General features: G+C 47.0%; 1 protein-coding gene across 1 annotated transcript in view; it reads left to right on the plus strand.

Moving 5' to 3' along the window:
- LOC121563375 (tripeptidyl-peptidase 2) overlaps positions 1-9,614 on the plus strand; it is a 73,272-nt gene extending 63,658 nt beyond the window's left edge. Inside the window, 4 exon segments of the mRNA XM_045217644.1 lie at positions 8,093-8,246; positions 8,388-8,456; positions 8,596-8,715; positions 8,914-9,614. Of these exon segments, the coding sequence (XP_045073579.1) occupies positions 8,093-8,246; positions 8,388-8,456; positions 8,596-8,715; positions 8,914-9,003 (433 nt within the window). The 3' untranslated portion in view covers positions 9,004-9,614.
- The last annotated feature ends 7,064 nt before the right edge of the window (positions 9,615-16,678 follow it).

The following is a 16,678-nucleotide window of genomic DNA, read 5'->3' on the forward strand; positions in this document are numbered from 1 at the left end:
TACCCTCATAGATATCATCCTGACTAATATACCCTCTAAATACACCTCAGCTGTCTTCAACCAGGATCTCAGCGATCACTGCCTTATTGCCTGCGTCCGTACGGGTCCGCGGTCAAACGGCTCACCCTCATCACTGTCAAACGCTCCTAAAACACTTTAGCGAGGAGGCCTTCCTAATTGACCTGGCCCAGGTATCCTGGATGGATATAGATCTCATTCCGTCAGTAGAGGATGCCTGGTTGTTCCTTAAAAGTAATTTCCTCTCAATCTTAAATAAACATGCCCCATTCAAAAAATACAGAACTAAGAACCGATATAGCCCCTGGTTCTCCTCAGACTTGACTGCCCTTGACCAGCACAAAAACATCCTGTGGCGTACAGCATTAGCATCAAATAGCCCCCGCGATATGCAACTTTTCAGGGAAGTTAGGAACCAATATACACAAGCAGTCAGGAAAGCAAAGGCTAACTTTTTCAAACAGAAATTTGCATCCTGTAGCACTAACTCCAAAAAGTTTTGGGACACTGTAAAGTCCATGGAGAATAAGAGCACTTCCTCCCAGCTGCCCACTGCACTGAGGCTAGGAAACACTATCACCACCGATAAATCTACAATAATCGAGAATTTCAACAAGCATTTTGCTACAGCTGGCCATGCTTTCCATCTGGCTACCACTAACCCGGCCACCAACTCTGCACCCTCTGCTGCAACTTGCCCATGCCCCCCGCTTCTCCTTCACACAAATTCAGACAGCTGATGTTTTGAAAGCGCTGCAAAATCTGGACCCCTACAAATCAGCTGGGCTAGACAATCTGGACCCTTTCTTCCTAAAACTAGCCGCCGAAATTGTCGCAACCCCTATTACTAGTCTGTTCAACCTCTCTTTCATAACGTCTGAGATCCCCAGAGATTGGAAAGCTGCCGCGGTCATCCCCCTCTTCAAAGGGGGTGACACTCTAGATCCAAACTGCTACAGACCTATATCCATCCTGCCCTGCCTTTCGAAAGTATTCGAAAGCCAAGTTAACAAACAGATCATCGACCATTTCGAATACCACCGTACCTTCTCCGCTATGCAATCCGGTTTCCGAGCTGGTCACGGGTGCACTTCAGCCACGCTCAAGGTCCTAAACGATATTATAACGCGATTGATAATAGACAGTACTGTGCAGCCGTCTTCATCGACCTGGCCAAGGCTTTCGACTCTGTCAACCACCGCATTCTTATTGGCAGACTAAATAGCCTTGGTTTCTCAAATGACTGCCTCGCCTGGTTCACCAACTACTTCTCAGATAGAGTTCAGTGTGTCAAATCGGAGGGCCTGTTGTCTGGACCTATGGCAGTCTCTATGGGGGTGCCACAGGGTTCAATTCTTGGGCCGACACTTTTCTCCGTGTATATCAATGATGTCGCTCTTGCTGCTGGTGACTCTCAGATCCACCTCTACGAGACGACACCATTTTGTATACATCTGGCCCTTCATTGGACACTGTGTTAACAAACCTCCAAACGAGCTTCAATGCCATACAACAATCCTTCAGTAGCCTTCAACTGCTCTTAAACACTAGTAAAACTAAATGCATGCTTTTCAATCGAACGCTGCTAGCACCCGCCCACCCGACTAGAATCACCACTTCGTGGGTCTGACCTAGAGTATGTGGACAACTACAAATATCTAGGTGTCTGGTTAGACTGTAAACTCAACTTCCAGACTCACATAAAGAATCTCCAATCCAAAGTTAAATCTAGAATCGGCTTCCTATTTCGCAACAAAGCCTCCTTCACTCATGCTGCCAAACATGCCCTCGTAAAACTGACTATCCTACCGATCCTTGACTTCGGCGATGTCATTTACAAAATAGCCTCCAACACTCTACTCAGCAAATTGGATGTAGTCTATCACAGTGCCATCCGTTTTGTCTCCAAAGCCCCATACACTACCCACCACTGTGACCTGTACGCTCTTGTTGGCTGGTCCTCACTACATGTTCGTCGTCAAACCCACTGGCTCCAGGCCATCTATAAATCACTGCTAGGCAAATCCCCGCCTTATCTTAGCTCATTGGTCACCATAGCAGCACCCACCCGCAGTCTGCGCTCCAGCAGGTATATCTCACTGGTCATTCCCAAAGCCAACACCTCCTTTGGCCGCCATTCCTTCCAGTTCTCTGCTGCCAATGACTGGAACGAATTGCAAAAATCTCTGAAGCTGGAGACTCTTATCTCCCCCAATAACTTTAAGCATCAGTTGTCAGAGCACCTTACCGATCACTGCACCTGTACACAGCCCATCTGAAATTAGCCCACCCAACTACCTCATCCCTATATTGTTATTTAATTTGCTCTTTTGCACCACAGTATCTCTATTTGCACATAATCTCTTGCACATCTAGCATTCCAGTGTTAATACTATTGTAATTATTCTGCACTATAGCCTATTTATTGCCTTACCTCCATAACTTGCTACATTTGCACACACTGTATATATATTTTCTGTTGTATTTCTGACTTTATGTTTTTTTTTACCCCATATGTAACTCTGTGTTGTTTTTTATTGCACTACTTTGCTTTATCTTGGCCAGGTCGCAGTTGTAAATGAGAACCTGTTCTCAACTAGCTAACCTGGTTAAATAAAGGTGAAAAAAAAAAAAAAATTCCCTATATAGTACACTACTTTAGACCAGAGCCCTATGACACCCTATTCCCTATATAGTGCACTACTTTAGACCAGAGCCCTATGACACCCTATTCCCTATATAGTACACTACTTTAGACCAGAGCCCTATGACACCCTATTCCCTATATAGTACACTACTTTAGACCAGAGTCCTATGACACCCTATTCCCTATAGTACACTACTTTAGACCAGAGCCCTATGGCACCCTATTCCCTATATAGTACACTACTTTAGACCAGAGTCCTATGACACCCTATTCCCTATATAGTACACTACTTTAGACCAGAGCCCTATGACACCCTATTCCTATATAGTGCACTACTTTAGACCAGAGCCCTATGACACCCTATTCCCTATATAGTGCACTACTTTAGACCAGAGCCCTATGACACCCTATTCCCTATATAGTGCACTACTTTAGACCAGAGCCCTATGACACCCTATTCCCTATATAGTGCACTACTTTAGACCAGAGCCCTATGACACCCTATTCCCTATATAGTGCACTACTTTAGACCAGAGCCCTATGACACCCTATTCCCTATATAGTGCACTACTTTAGACCAGAGCCCTATGACACCCTATTCCCTATATAGTACACTACTTTAGACCAGAGCCCTATGGCACCCTATTCCCTATATAGTGCACTACTTTAGACCATTTACATTTACATTTTTACATTTTAGTCACTTAGCAGACGCTCTTATCCAGAGCGACTTACAGGAGCAATTAGGGTTAAGTGCCTTGCTCAAGGGCACATTAACGTCATTTAGCAGACGCTCTTAGCCAGAGCGACTCACAAATTGGTGCGTTCACCCTATAGCCAGTGGGATAACCACTTTACAATTTGGGGGGGGTTAGAAGGATTACTTTATCCTATCCCAGGTATTCCTTAAAGAGGTGGGGTTTCAAATGTCTCCGGAAGGTGGTGAGTGACTCCGCTGTCCTGGCGTCGTGAGGGAGCTTGTTCCACCATTGGGGTGCCAGAGCAGCGAACAGTTTTGACTGGGCTGAGCGGGAGCTATGCTTCCGCAGAGGAAGGGAGCCAGCAGGCCAGAGGTGGATGAACGCAATGCCCTCGTTTGGGTGTAGGGACTGATCAGAGCCTGAAGGTACAGAGGTGCCGTTCCCCTCACTGCTCCTAGGCAAGCACCATGGTCTTGTAGCGGATGCGAAGCTTCAACTGGAAGCCAGTGGAGTGTGCGGAGGAGGGGGGTGACGTGAGAGAACTTGGGAAGGTTGAACACCAGACGGGCTGCGGCATTCTGGATGAGTTGTAGGGGTTTAATGGCACAGGCAGGGAGCCCAGCCAACAGCGAGTTGCAGTAGTCCAGACGGAGATGACAAGTGCCTGGATTAGGACCTGTGCCGCTTCCTGTGTAAGGCAGGGTCGTACTCTCCGAATGTTGTAGAGCATGAACCTGCAGGAGCGGGTCACCGCCTTGATGTTGGCGGAGAACGACAGGGTGTTGTCCAGGGTCACGCCTTGGCTCTTCGCACTCTGGGAGGAGGACACAGCGGAGTTGTCAACCGTGATGGCGAGATCACGGAACGGGCAGTCCTTCCCGGGAGGAAGAGCAGCTCCGTCTTGCCAGGGTTCAGCTTGAGGTGGTGATCCGTCATCCATACTGATATGTCTGCCAGACATGCAGAGATGCGATTCGCCACCTGGTTATCAGAAGGGGGAAAGGAGAAGATTAGTTGTGTATCGTCAGCGTAGCAATGATAGGAAAGGCCATGTGAGGATATGACAGAGCCAAGTGACTTGGTGTATAGGGAGAAAAGGAGAGGGGCCTAGAACTGAGCCCTGGGGACACCAGTGGTGAGAGCACGTGGTGCGGAGACAGCTTCTCGCCACGCCACTTGGTAGGAGCGACCGGTCAGGTAGGGACGCAATCCAGGAGTGAGCCGCGCCGGAGATGCCCAGCTCGGGAGAGGGTGGAGAGGAGGATCTGATGGTTCACAGTATCAAAGGCAGCAGACAGGTCTAGAAGGACAAGAGCAGAGGAGAGAGAGTTAGCTTTAGCAGTGCGGAGAGTCTCCGTGACACAGAGAAGAGCAGTCTCAGTTGAATGACCAGTCCTGAAACCTGATTGGTTTGGATCAAGAAGGTCATTCTGAGAGAGATAGCAAGAGAGTTGGCTAAAGACGGCACGCTCAATAGTTTTGGAAAGAAAAGAAAGAAGGGATACTGGTCTGTAGTTGTTGACATCAGTGGGGCCGAGTGTTGGTTTTTTTGAGAAGGGGAGCAACTCTCGCTCTCTTGAAGACGGAAGGGACATGGCCAGCGGTCAAGGATGAGTTGATCAGCGAGGTGAGGTAGGGAGAAGGTCACCGGAGATGGTCTGGAGAAGGGAGGAGGGGATGGGGTCAAGCGGGCAGGTTGTTGGGCGGCCTGCAGTCACAAGTCGCAGGATTTTATCTGGAGAGAGAGGGAGAAAGAAGTCAAAGCATAGGGTAGGGCAGTGTGAGCAGGACCAGCAGTGTCATTAGACTTAACAAACGAGGATCGGATGTCGTCAACCTTCTTTTTCAAAGTGGTTGACGAAGTCATCCACAGAGAGAGAGGAGGGGGGATTCAGGAGGGAGGAAAATGTGGCAAAGAGCTTCCTAGGGTTAGAGGCAGATGCTTGGAATTTAGAGTGGTAGAAAGTGGCCTTAGCAGCAGAAACAGATGAAGAAAATGTAGAGAGGAGGGAGGAAAAGATGCCAGGTCGGCAGGGAGTTTAGTTTTCTTCCATTTCGCTCCGCTGCCCGGAGCTCTGTTCTGTGAGCTCGCAATGAGTCATCAAGCCACGGAGCTGGAGGGGAGGACCGAGCCGGCCGGGAGGATAGGGGACATAGAGAGTCAAAGGATGCAGAAAGGGAGGAGAGGGAGGGTTGAGGAGGCAGAATCAGGAGATTGGAGGGGAGAAGGATTGAGCAGGAGGGAAGAGATGATAGGATGGAAGAGGAGAGAGTAGTGGGAGAGAGAGAGCGAAGGTTGCGGCGGCGCATTACCATCTGTGTAGGGGCAGAGTGAGTAGTGTTGGAGGAGAGCGAGAGAGAAAAGGAAACAAAGTAGTGGTCGGAGACATGGAGGGGAGTTGCAGTGAGATTAGTAGAGGAGCAGCATCTAGTGAAGATGAGGTCAAGCGTGTTGCCTGCCTTGTGAGTAGGGGGGACGGTGAGAGGGTGAGGTCAAAAGAGGAGAGGAGTGGAAAGAAGGAGGCAGAGAGAAATGAGTCAAATGTGGACATAGGGAGGTTGAAATCCCCCAAAACTGTGAGGGGTGAGCCATCCTCAGGAAAGGAACTTATCAAGGCGTCAAGCTCATTGATGAACTCTCCAAGGGAACCTGGAGGGCGATAGATGACAAGGATATTAAGCTTAAATGGGCTAGTGACTGTGACAGCATGAAATTCAAATGAGGAGATAGACAGGTGGGTTAGGGGAAAAATTGAGAATGTCCACTTGGGAGAGATGAGGATTCCTGTGCCACCACCCTCTGACCAGATGCTCTCGGGGTATGCGAGAATACATGGTCAGACGAGGGAGAGAGCAGTAGGAGTAGCAGTGTTTTCAGTGGTGATCCATGTTTCCGTCAGCGCCAGGAAGTCGAGGGACTGGAGGTTAGCATAGGCTGGGATGAAGTCAGCTTTGTTGGCAGCAGAACGGCAGTTCCAGAGGCTGCCTGCGACCTGGAACTCCAGGTGTGGGGTGCGTGCAGGGACCACCAGGTTAGAGAGGCAGCAGCCACGCGGTGTGAGGCGTTTGTGTAGCCTGTGCAGAGAGGAGAGAACAGGGATAGGCAGAGGCATAGTTGACAGGCTGTAGCAAATGGCTACAATAATGCAGAGGAGATCGGAATGAAATGAGCTAAGCATCTGGGAGAGGAGAGAGCAGGGCCTCCCTCACCAAAAACTTCTACCTCAGAAACTAAAGACCAGAGCCCTATGACACCCTATTCCCTATATAGTACACTACTTTAGACCAGAGCCCTATGGCACCCTATTCCCTATATAGTGCACTACTTTAGACCAGAGCCCTATGGCACCCTATTCCCTATATAGTACACTACTTTAGACCAGAGCCCTATGACACCCTATTCCCTATATAGTACACTACTTTAGACCAGAGCCCTGATGGCACCCTATTCCCTATATAGTACACTACTTTAGACCAGAGCCCTATGACACCCTATTCCCTATATAGTACACTACTTTAGACCAGAGCCCTATGGCACCCTATTCCTATATAGTACACTACTTTAGACCAGAGCCCTATGACACCCTATTCCCTATATAGTACACTACTTTAGACCAGAGCCCTATGGCACCCTATTCCCTATATAGTACACTACTTTAGACCAGAGCCCTATGACACCCTATTCCCTATATAGTGCACTACTTTAGACCAGAGCCCTATGACACCCTATTCCCTATATAGTGACTACTTTAGACCAGAGCCCTATGACACCCTATTCCCTATATAGTACACTACTTTAGACCAGAGCCCTATGGCACCCTATTCCCTATATAGTACACTACTTTAGACCAGAGCCCTATGACACCCTATTCCCTATATAGTGCACTACTTTAGACCAGAGCCCTATGACACCCTATTCCCTATATAGTGCACTACTTTAGACCAGAGCCCTATGACACCCTATTCCCTATATAGTACACTACTTTAGACCAGAGCCCTATGACACCCTATTCCCTATATAGTGCACTACTTTAGACCAGAGCCCTATGACACCCTATTCCCTATATAGTACACTACTTTAGACCAGAGCCCTATGACACCTATTCCCTATATAGTACTACTTTAGACCAGAGCCCTATGACACCCTATTCCCTATATAGTACACTACTTTAGACCAGAGCCCTATGACACCCTATTCCCTATATAGTACACTACTTTAGACCAGAGCCCTATGACACCCTATTCCCTATATAGTACACTACTTTAGACCAGAGCCCTATGACACCCTATTCCCTCTATAGTGCACTACTTTAGACCAGAGCCCTATGACACCCTATTCCCTATATAGTACACTACTTTAGACCAGAGCCCTATGACACCCTATTCCCTATATAGTGCACTACTTTAGACCAGAGCCCTATGACACCCTATTCCCTATATAGTGCACTACTTTAGACCAGAGCCCTATGACACCCTATTCCCTATATAGTGCACTACTTTAGACCAGAGCCCTATGACACCCTATTCCCTATATAGTACACTACTTTAGACCAGAGCCCATAGGGAATAGGCTGCCATTTGGGACGCACCCTTAGACAGTCCGGTTCCAACCAGTTGTCAGTCCTTTTATATCCTTTAACCTTTCTTTAACTAATTTCTAGTGTATAGAGAATTTGTAACGCATTTTATATCAAATAGAACTGTATGTTTCTGTGTGTCCCTACAGTGACATGGAGAAGCAGAAATCCTCCCTGCTGGACGCTCTGTGTAGGAAGGGCTGTGCCCTGGCTGACCTGGTGCTGCTGCCGGCTACACCCCAGGACGGGGCTGGGGGAACTGGGGGAGCTGGGGAGGCTAGGGAGGCTAGGGAGGCTGGGGAGGCTAGGGAGGCTGGGGAGGCTGGGGAGGCTAGGGAGGCTGGGGAGGCTAGGGAGGCTGGGGAGGCTGGGGAGGGGGGTGGAGACCGGGGAGAGGCTGGGGCTGGAGAGGGGGAGGTGACCAGCTCTGACGACGCCCAACAGGGCAGGGCCAAAGACTTGACCGACACCTTCTGGGAGCTGCAGAAGTGGGTGGAGCTAACTGACTCGAAGGTGAGGAGGCGTGGCTAGCTGTTTCCTTGTTTGGTTTCGGGTGGATGATATGGCAACAGTAACCTTACATGTGAATCCATCAATCATCAATCTCTCTCCCCCCCCCAATGTTTGATGGTTTGATCCCCTCCCCCTCTAGGTGTTGACGTTCTCCTACAAACATGCACTAGTGAATAAGATGTACGGCAGAGCCCTGAAGTACGCCTCCAAGATCGCAGAAGACAAACCCAGTAAAGACAACTTGAAGAACTGCATCCAGGTCAGAAAGAGTCCAACTATGTGACAGATCTTCTACCTTGTTAAGACTTAAACTAGCAGTTTTCTTATAGCATTTTTTACTGTGTCTGGTAACACACTTGAACATAAGAGCCTTAAAGCTCAGAGACATTCGCATAGCAGCCTTTCTGGAGGCGGTCTACTTCCTGTATTGTGACATCACGTCCTGTGTTTGTTTCAGCTAATGCGGTCCTTGGGCTGGATGCACTGTGCCGCTTTCACAGAGAACTGGCTGCCCATCATGTATCCTGCCGACTACACTCCCTTCTAGACTCACGGTTACACACACACACACACACACACACACACAGAGTCATGGATTGACCTCACAAACATAAACACACATCTGAAAACAGTCAGCGTTTTTTTTTACCAAGTCGGACTGAATGCCTCAACAATCTGCCCTCTCTCTCTCTCTCTCTCAACGTGGATGATTTCAACCCAGCCACGTTTCAGATCTTTCTTGTGAAACCCTCCACTTGTTGCTCAGTTGTAGATAGAAATGTGATGTACAGAACGGCTTGGATTGTTTGTTTCTGGAATGTTTTTGATCTTTTTTTTTAACGTTACATTTCTATTATTATTTTTTCAACGTTGTGACTGTTTCACCCTCCTGAATGAACCCCGGTTTGTAGAAATGTATATTCATGCATCATAATACACATTATAAAGAGGCAATATACCTTCTCATGTTATTGTTCTCCCTGATGTATTTTAAATGGACGGATGTCTTTTTAGAGTAAAACCTGTTTTTGGTTTGGAAGCTGATCATTTGACTTCAGTTGGGGCGGCAGGCAGGTAGCTTATTGGTTAAGAGCGTTGTGCCAGTAACCGAAAGGTCGCTGGTTCTAATCCCCCCCGAGCCGACTAGGTGAAAAGAATCTGTCGATGTGCCCTTGAGCAAGGCACTTAACCCTAATTGCTCCTGTAAGTCGCTCTGGATAAGAGCGTCTGCTAAAATGACTAATATGTAAATGTACTCTGTAGGATACATCTACCAACTGAGTTACAGAGGATGGATGTCTTTTAGAGTAACCCTGTTTTGTTTGCTGATGTCAAATTCAACCCCCTTTTGTTGTTGTTGTTGTTGTTGTTGTTGTTGTTTTTGTCCATTATCCCTGTGCGTCTTTTTTGGAATCCCTGGAAAGAGCCTCCATCATTGTCAGGATTACAGTGATCCTGTCCTAGGTTTGTTTGACCTCTTTCACTCCTCCTCCCTCCCTCCCTCCCTCCCTCCCTCCCTCCCTCCCTCCCTCCTCCCTCCCTCCCTCCCTCCCTCCCTCCCTCCTCCCTCTTCCCTCCCTCCCTCCCTCTCTTCCCCCCTCCCTCCCTCCTCCCTCTCTTCCCCCCTCCCTCCTCCCTCCCTCTTCCCCCCTCTCTCCCTCCCTTCCCCCTCTCTTCCCCTCCCTCCCCCCTCCCTCCCTCCCTCCCTCCCTCTCTTCCCCCCCTCCCTCCTCCCTCCCTCCCTCTCTTCCCCCTCCCTCCCTCCCTCCCTCTCTTCCCCCTCTCTCCCTCCCTCTCTTCCCCCCTCTCTTCCCCCTCCCTCCCCCCTCCCTCCCTCCTACCCTCCCTCCCTCCCCCCTCCCTCTCTTCCCCTCCCTCCCTCCCCCTCCCTCCCTCCCTCCTCCCTCCCTCTCTTCCCTCCCTCCCTCCCCCCTCCCCCCCACCCTCCCTCCCTCCCCCTCCCTCTCTTCCCCTCCCTCCTCCCTCCCTCTCTTCCCCCCTCCTCCCTCCCTCCCTCCTCTCTTCCCCTCCCTCCCTCCCTCCCTCCCTCCCTCCCCTCCCTCCCCCCTCCCTCCTCCTCTCTCCCCCCGTCCCTCCCTCCCTCCCTCCCCCTCCCTCCCTCCCTCTCTCCCCCGTCCCTCCCCTCCCCCCACCTTTCCTTCTCTGTACTGTAAATAAAGGGTTTTAGGGGTTTTAGTTTCGGTCTGAAGTTCAGGGGTTCAGCGATCTCATTCTGTCTTCCTCCCCCCCTCCCTCCCTCCCCCTCCCTCCTTTCCTTCTCTGTACTGTAAATAAAGGGTTTTAGGGGTTTTAGTTTCGGTCTGAAGTTCAGGGTTCAGCGATCTCATTCTGTCTTCTCCTTGCCAATGACAGTGTCCTAATGGCCTTAACGTTTATCAACCACAGGACCGTCCGCACCTCCCCAACACTGACTCCAGATCTGTCAGAACAACCTCTAATATCGCTCTGGTTGCCTCCCAAACTGCACCCTGTTCCCCATATAGTGCACTTCTTTTTTTACTAGAGCCCTATGGGGGGGGGGGTTGAAAGTAGTGCACTACATAGGGAACAGGCTGGTATTTGGGAGGCAACCTATCCGTTCTCTCTGCTGGTGTCAAAATAATATTGATGGATGTCTTGTATTTATATTATAACTAAAACCTTTAGTCCATCAATGACAATATTTTACAGAATGTATTAAGATGTTAAGGAAATGTACCTTAGTATTATTTTATAACCGTATTCTTCCTCGGCGACATATGGAAAAGTTCCAACACGCTGTTTCGTTATCACACAGTAACTCTTAATGGAATTATGTCACAACTGAATAAAAAAAGATTTGGAAGAATTAATTGTATGAGTGTGTTTATGTAGTTATCAGATCCACCAATCGAATGCTTAGGACTTCCTATATCCATAACACATTATTATTTGACCGTAGAAACTGGAACAAGACAGCAAAGTGCAACACATTATAATATCAATCCAAACTTTCCAAGTACATGTTTTAAAGAAAAGGAAAAATATGAAGTATTACATCGTGGAACCCACTTTAGTTTCTGTGTTGTATGTGGGACATACTTTGGGAGACGGACCGTTGCTAGACAACAGTCCGACGCGATTGAGAGGAGAGAAACAAGGACTCCTGAAACTTCAAGCAAGCAATGTTACTAACTAGTTGGTTGAAGCAGTTTTTAAAGTGTAACTAGTGAATTGTGAATATATGAACAGTTAGTGCAGGATGTCATGTAAAAATCTTACCAGCATGAAATAGTTCCCAATCGTTCTGGTCGTGTTCTGATAGTGACGTCGCGTTGTAAAATTTGACGGGCTACCTCTTTCTGCCTGTCGGCTGCAATCCTTACGCTGAGCGACTGCTATCGTTACGCTGAGAGACTGCTATCGTTGCGCTGAGAGACTGCTATCGTTACGCTGAGAGACTGCTATCGTTGCGCTGAGAGACTGCTATCGTTACGCTGAGAGACTGCTATCGTATACGCTGAGAGACTGATATCGTTACGCTGAGAGAGACTGCTATCGTTACGTAGAGAGACTGCTATCGTTACGCAGAGAGACTGCTATCGTTAGCAGAGAGACTGCTATCGTTACGCAGAGAGACTGCTATCGTTACGCTGAGAGACTGCTATCGTTGCGCTGAGAGACTGCTATCGTTACGCTGAGAGACTGCTATCGTTACGCAGAGAGACTGCTATCGTTACGCTGAGAGACTGCTATCGTTGCGCTGAGAGGCTGCTATCGTTACGCTGAGAGACTGCTATCGTTACGCTGAGAGACTGCTATCGTTATGCTGAGAGACTGCTATCGTTACGCAGAGAGAGAGACTGCTATCGTTACGCAGAGAGACTGCTGTCGTTACGCTGAGAGACTGCTGTCGATACGCTGAGAGACTGCTGTCGATGCGCTGAGAGACTGCTATCGTTACGCTGAGAGACTGCTATCGTTACGCTGAGAGACTGCTATCGTTACGCTGAGAGACTGCTATCGTTATGCTGAGAGACTATCGTTACGTAGAGAGACTGCTATCGTTACGCAGAGAGACTGCTATCGTTACGCAGAGAGACTGCTATCGTTACGCAGAGAGACTGCTATCGTTACGCAGAGAGACTGCTATCGTTACGCTGAGAGACTGCTATCGTTACGCAGAGAGACTGCTATCGTTACGCAGAGAGACTGCTATCGTTACGCTGAGAGACTGCTATCGACGCAGAGAGACTGCTATCGTTACGCAGAGAGACTGCTATCGTTACGCTGAGAGACTGCTATCGTTACGCTGAGAGACTGCTATCGTTACGCTGAGAGACTGCTACATTAATGCCGAGTTGACTGCTATCGTTACGCTGAGTTGACTGCTATATTATGCTGAGAGACTGTAAAATATGAATTGCTAAAGTAAGCTAGTAGTGATTAGGGACTGTTTCCCATTTTAAATTGAGGAGGATGAATTTGGTTGTCTGTTTTCTAAAGGAACTGTATCTAGCCAACTGGGACAGCCAACAGCCCACATTGTGAAAGTTTCTCTGTGCGCCTTTATGGCTATGTGGGAAGCTAATCAACTTCAAAATCACTTCAACTTCAAGATCGCCGTCTTGATTTAGCTTTGCATTAAATAAGCAGCCTATTTTGCATTTAAACCAAATATAATCTCAGCGACTGTTCAAACAATAAACCAAACAACATTGTTGCCTTCATTAGAATCTCCCAAAAAATGTATTTTGATTAGAAGTGATAATATTATTCTAGGCTATTTTAAAATGTAAAAACAGATCGCCATGTCTATCAGCCATGTGCTTTTTTGTTGTTGCTTTGACTAAAAATGGACATTCTATTTTTAGCTGATATGGGAATACATTGAATCAACATTTCAAATCAGGGTAAGGTTGTAGGTTACACTGGCAAGTAGAACAATATTTGCCAGGGCATATTAGACTAGCTAGCTTCCAGTGTTTAGCCAACGATATATTTATAACGGTCTGTGGTTTGCCAACTTGGAGATGTGTGAAGCTAAAAGGCTAGCTAGCTTCCAGTGTTTAGCCAACAATATATTTATAACGGTCTGTGGTTTAACCAACTTGGAGATGTGTGAAGCTAAAAGGCTAGCTAGCTTGCAGTGTTTAGCCAATGATATATTTATAACAGTCTGTGGTTTAGCCAACTTGGAGATGTGTGAAGCTAAAAGGCTAGCTAGCTTCCAGTGTTCAGCCAACGATATATTTATAACGGTCTGTGGTTTAGCCAACTTGGAGATGTGTGAAGCTAAAAGGCTAGCTAGCTTCCAGTGTTTAGCCAACGATATATTTATAACGGTCTGTGGTTTAGCCAACTTGGAGATGTGTGAAGCTAAAAGGCTAGCTAGCTTCCAGTGTTTAGCCAACGATATATTTATAATGGTCTGTGGTTTAGCCAACTTGGAGATGTGTGAAGCTAAAAGAATAGCTAGCTTCCAGTGTTTAGCCAACAATATATTTATAACGGTCTGTGGTTTAGCCAACTTGGAGATGTGTGAAGCTAAAAGGCTAGCTAGCTTGCAGTGTTTAGCCAACAATATATTTATAACGGTCTGTGGTTTGCCAACTTGGAGATGTGTGAAGCTAAAAGGCTAGCTAGCTTCCAGTGTTTAGCCAACAATATACAGTGGGGAAAAAAGTATTTAGTCAGCCACCAATTGTGCAAGTTCTCCCACTTAAAAAAGATGAGAGAGGCCTGTAATTTTCATCATAGGTACACGTCAACTATGACAGACAAATTGAGAAAAGAAATTCCAGAAAATCACATTGTAGGATTTTTAATGAATTTATTTGCAAATTATGGTGGAAAATAAGTATTTGGTCACCTACAAACAAGCAAGATTTCGGCTCTCAAAGACCTGTAACTTCTTCTTTAAGAGGCTCCTCTGTCCTCCACTCGTTACCTGTATTAATGGCACCTGTTTGAACTTGTTATCCGTATAAAAGACACCCTGTCCACAACCTCAAACAGTCACACTCCAAACTCCACTATGGCCAAGACCAAAGAGCTGTCAAAGGACACCAGAAACAAAATTGTAGACCTGCACCAGGCTGGGAAGACTGAATCTGCAATAGGTAAGCAGCTTGGTTTGAAGAAATCAACTGTGGGAGCAATTATTAGGAAATGGAAGACATACAAGACCACTGATAATCTCCCCTCGATCTGGGGCTCCACGCAAGAGCTCACCCCGTGGGGTCAAAATGATCACAAGAACGGTGAGCAAAAATCCCAGAACCACATGGGGGACCTAGTGAATGACCTACAGAGAGCTGGGACCAAAGTAACAAAGCCTACCATCAGTAACACACTACGCCGCCAGGGACTCAAATCCTGCAGTCCCCCTGCTTAAGCCAGTACATGTCCAGGCCCGTCTGAAGTTTGCTAGAGTGCCTTTGGATGATCCAGAAGAGGATTGGGAGAATGTCATATGGTCAGATGAAACCAAAATATAACTTTTTGGTAAAAACTCAACTCGTCGTGTTTGGAGGATAAAGAATGCTGAGTTGCATCCAAAGAACACCATACCTACTGTGAAGCATGGTGGTGGAAACATCATGCTTTGGGGCTGTTTTTCTGCAAAGGGACCAGGACGACTGATCCGTGTAAAGGAAAGAATGAATGGGGCCATGTATCGTGAGATTTTGAGTGAAAACCTCCTTCCATCAGCAAGGGCATTGAAGATGAAACGTGGCTGGGTCTTTCAGCATGACAATGATCCCAAACACACCGCCGGGCAACGAAGGAGTGGCTTCGTAAGAAGCATTTCAAGGTCCTGGAGTGGCTCTAGCCAGTCTCCAGATCTCAACCCCATAGAAAATCTTTGGAGGGAGTTGAAAGTCTGTGTTGCCCAGCGACAGCCCCAAAACATCACTGCTCTAGAGGAGATCTGCATGGAGGAATGGGCCAAAATACCAGCAACAGTGTGTGAAAACCTTGTGAAGACTTACAGAAAACGTTTGACCTGTGTCATTGCCAACAAAGGGTATATAACAAAGTATTGAGAAACTTTTGTTATTGACCAAATACTTATTTTCCACCATAATTTGCAAATAAATTCATTAAAAATCCTACAATGTGATTTTCTGGATTTTTTTCTCATTTTGTCTGTCATAGTTGACGTGTACCTATGATGAAAATTACAGGCCTCTCTCATCTTTTTAAGTGGGAGAACTTGCACAATTGGTGGCTGACTAAATACTTTTTTTCCCACTGTATTTATAACGGTCTGTGGTTTGCCAACTTGGAGATGTGTGAAGCTAAAAGGCTAGCTAGCTTCCAGTGTTTAGCCAACAATATATTTATAACGGTCTGTGGTTTAGCCAACTTGGAGATGTGTGAAGCTAAAAGGCTAGCTAGCTTCCAGTGTTCCAGGGTGAATTTTGAGGATGCAATAAAACAATATTTTGGTTTGGGTCAAATACTTATTTCCCTCATTAAAATGCAAATCAATTTATAACATTTTTGACATGCGTTTTTCTGGATTTTTTGGGTTGTTATTCTGTCTCTCACTGTTCAAATAAACCTACCATTTAAAATTATAGACTGATCATGTCTTTGTCAGTGGGCAAACGTACAAAATCAGCAGGGGATCAAATACTTTTTTCCCCTAACTGTATGTATATGTATATATATATATATATATACACTGCTCAAAAAAATAAAGAGAACACTTAAACAACACAATGTAACTCCAAGTCAATCACACTTCTGTGAAATCAAACTGTCCACTTAGGAAGCAACACTGATTGACGATACATTTCACATGCTGTTGTGCAAATGGAATAGACAACAGGTGAAAATTATAGGCAATTAGCAAGACACCCCCAATAAAGGACTGGTTTTGCAGGTGGTGACCACAGACCACTTCTCAGTTCCTATGCTTCCTGGCTGATGTTTTGGTCACTTTTGAATGCTGGCAGTGCTTTCACTCTAGTGGAAGCATGAGACGGAGTCTACAACCCACACAAGTGGCTCAGGTAGTGCAGCTCATCCAGGATGGCACATCAATGCGAGCTGTGGCAAGAAGGTTTGTTGTGTCTGTCAGCGTAGTGTCCAGAGCATGGAGGCGCTACCAGGAGACAGGCCAGTACAACAGGAGACGTGGAGGAGGCCGTAGGAGGGCAACAACCCAGCAGCAGGACTGCTACCTCCGCCTTTGTGCAAGGAGGAGCAGGAGGAGCACTGCCAGAGCCCTG

The sequence above is a fragment of the Coregonus clupeaformis genome, unplaced genomic scaffold (assembly GCF_020615455.1).
Source record: "Coregonus clupeaformis isolate EN_2021a unplaced genomic scaffold, ASM2061545v1 scaf1162, whole genome shotgun sequence".
In the NCBI taxonomy this organism is placed as follows: domain Eukaryota; kingdom Metazoa; phylum Chordata; class Actinopteri; order Salmoniformes; family Salmonidae; genus Coregonus; species Coregonus clupeaformis.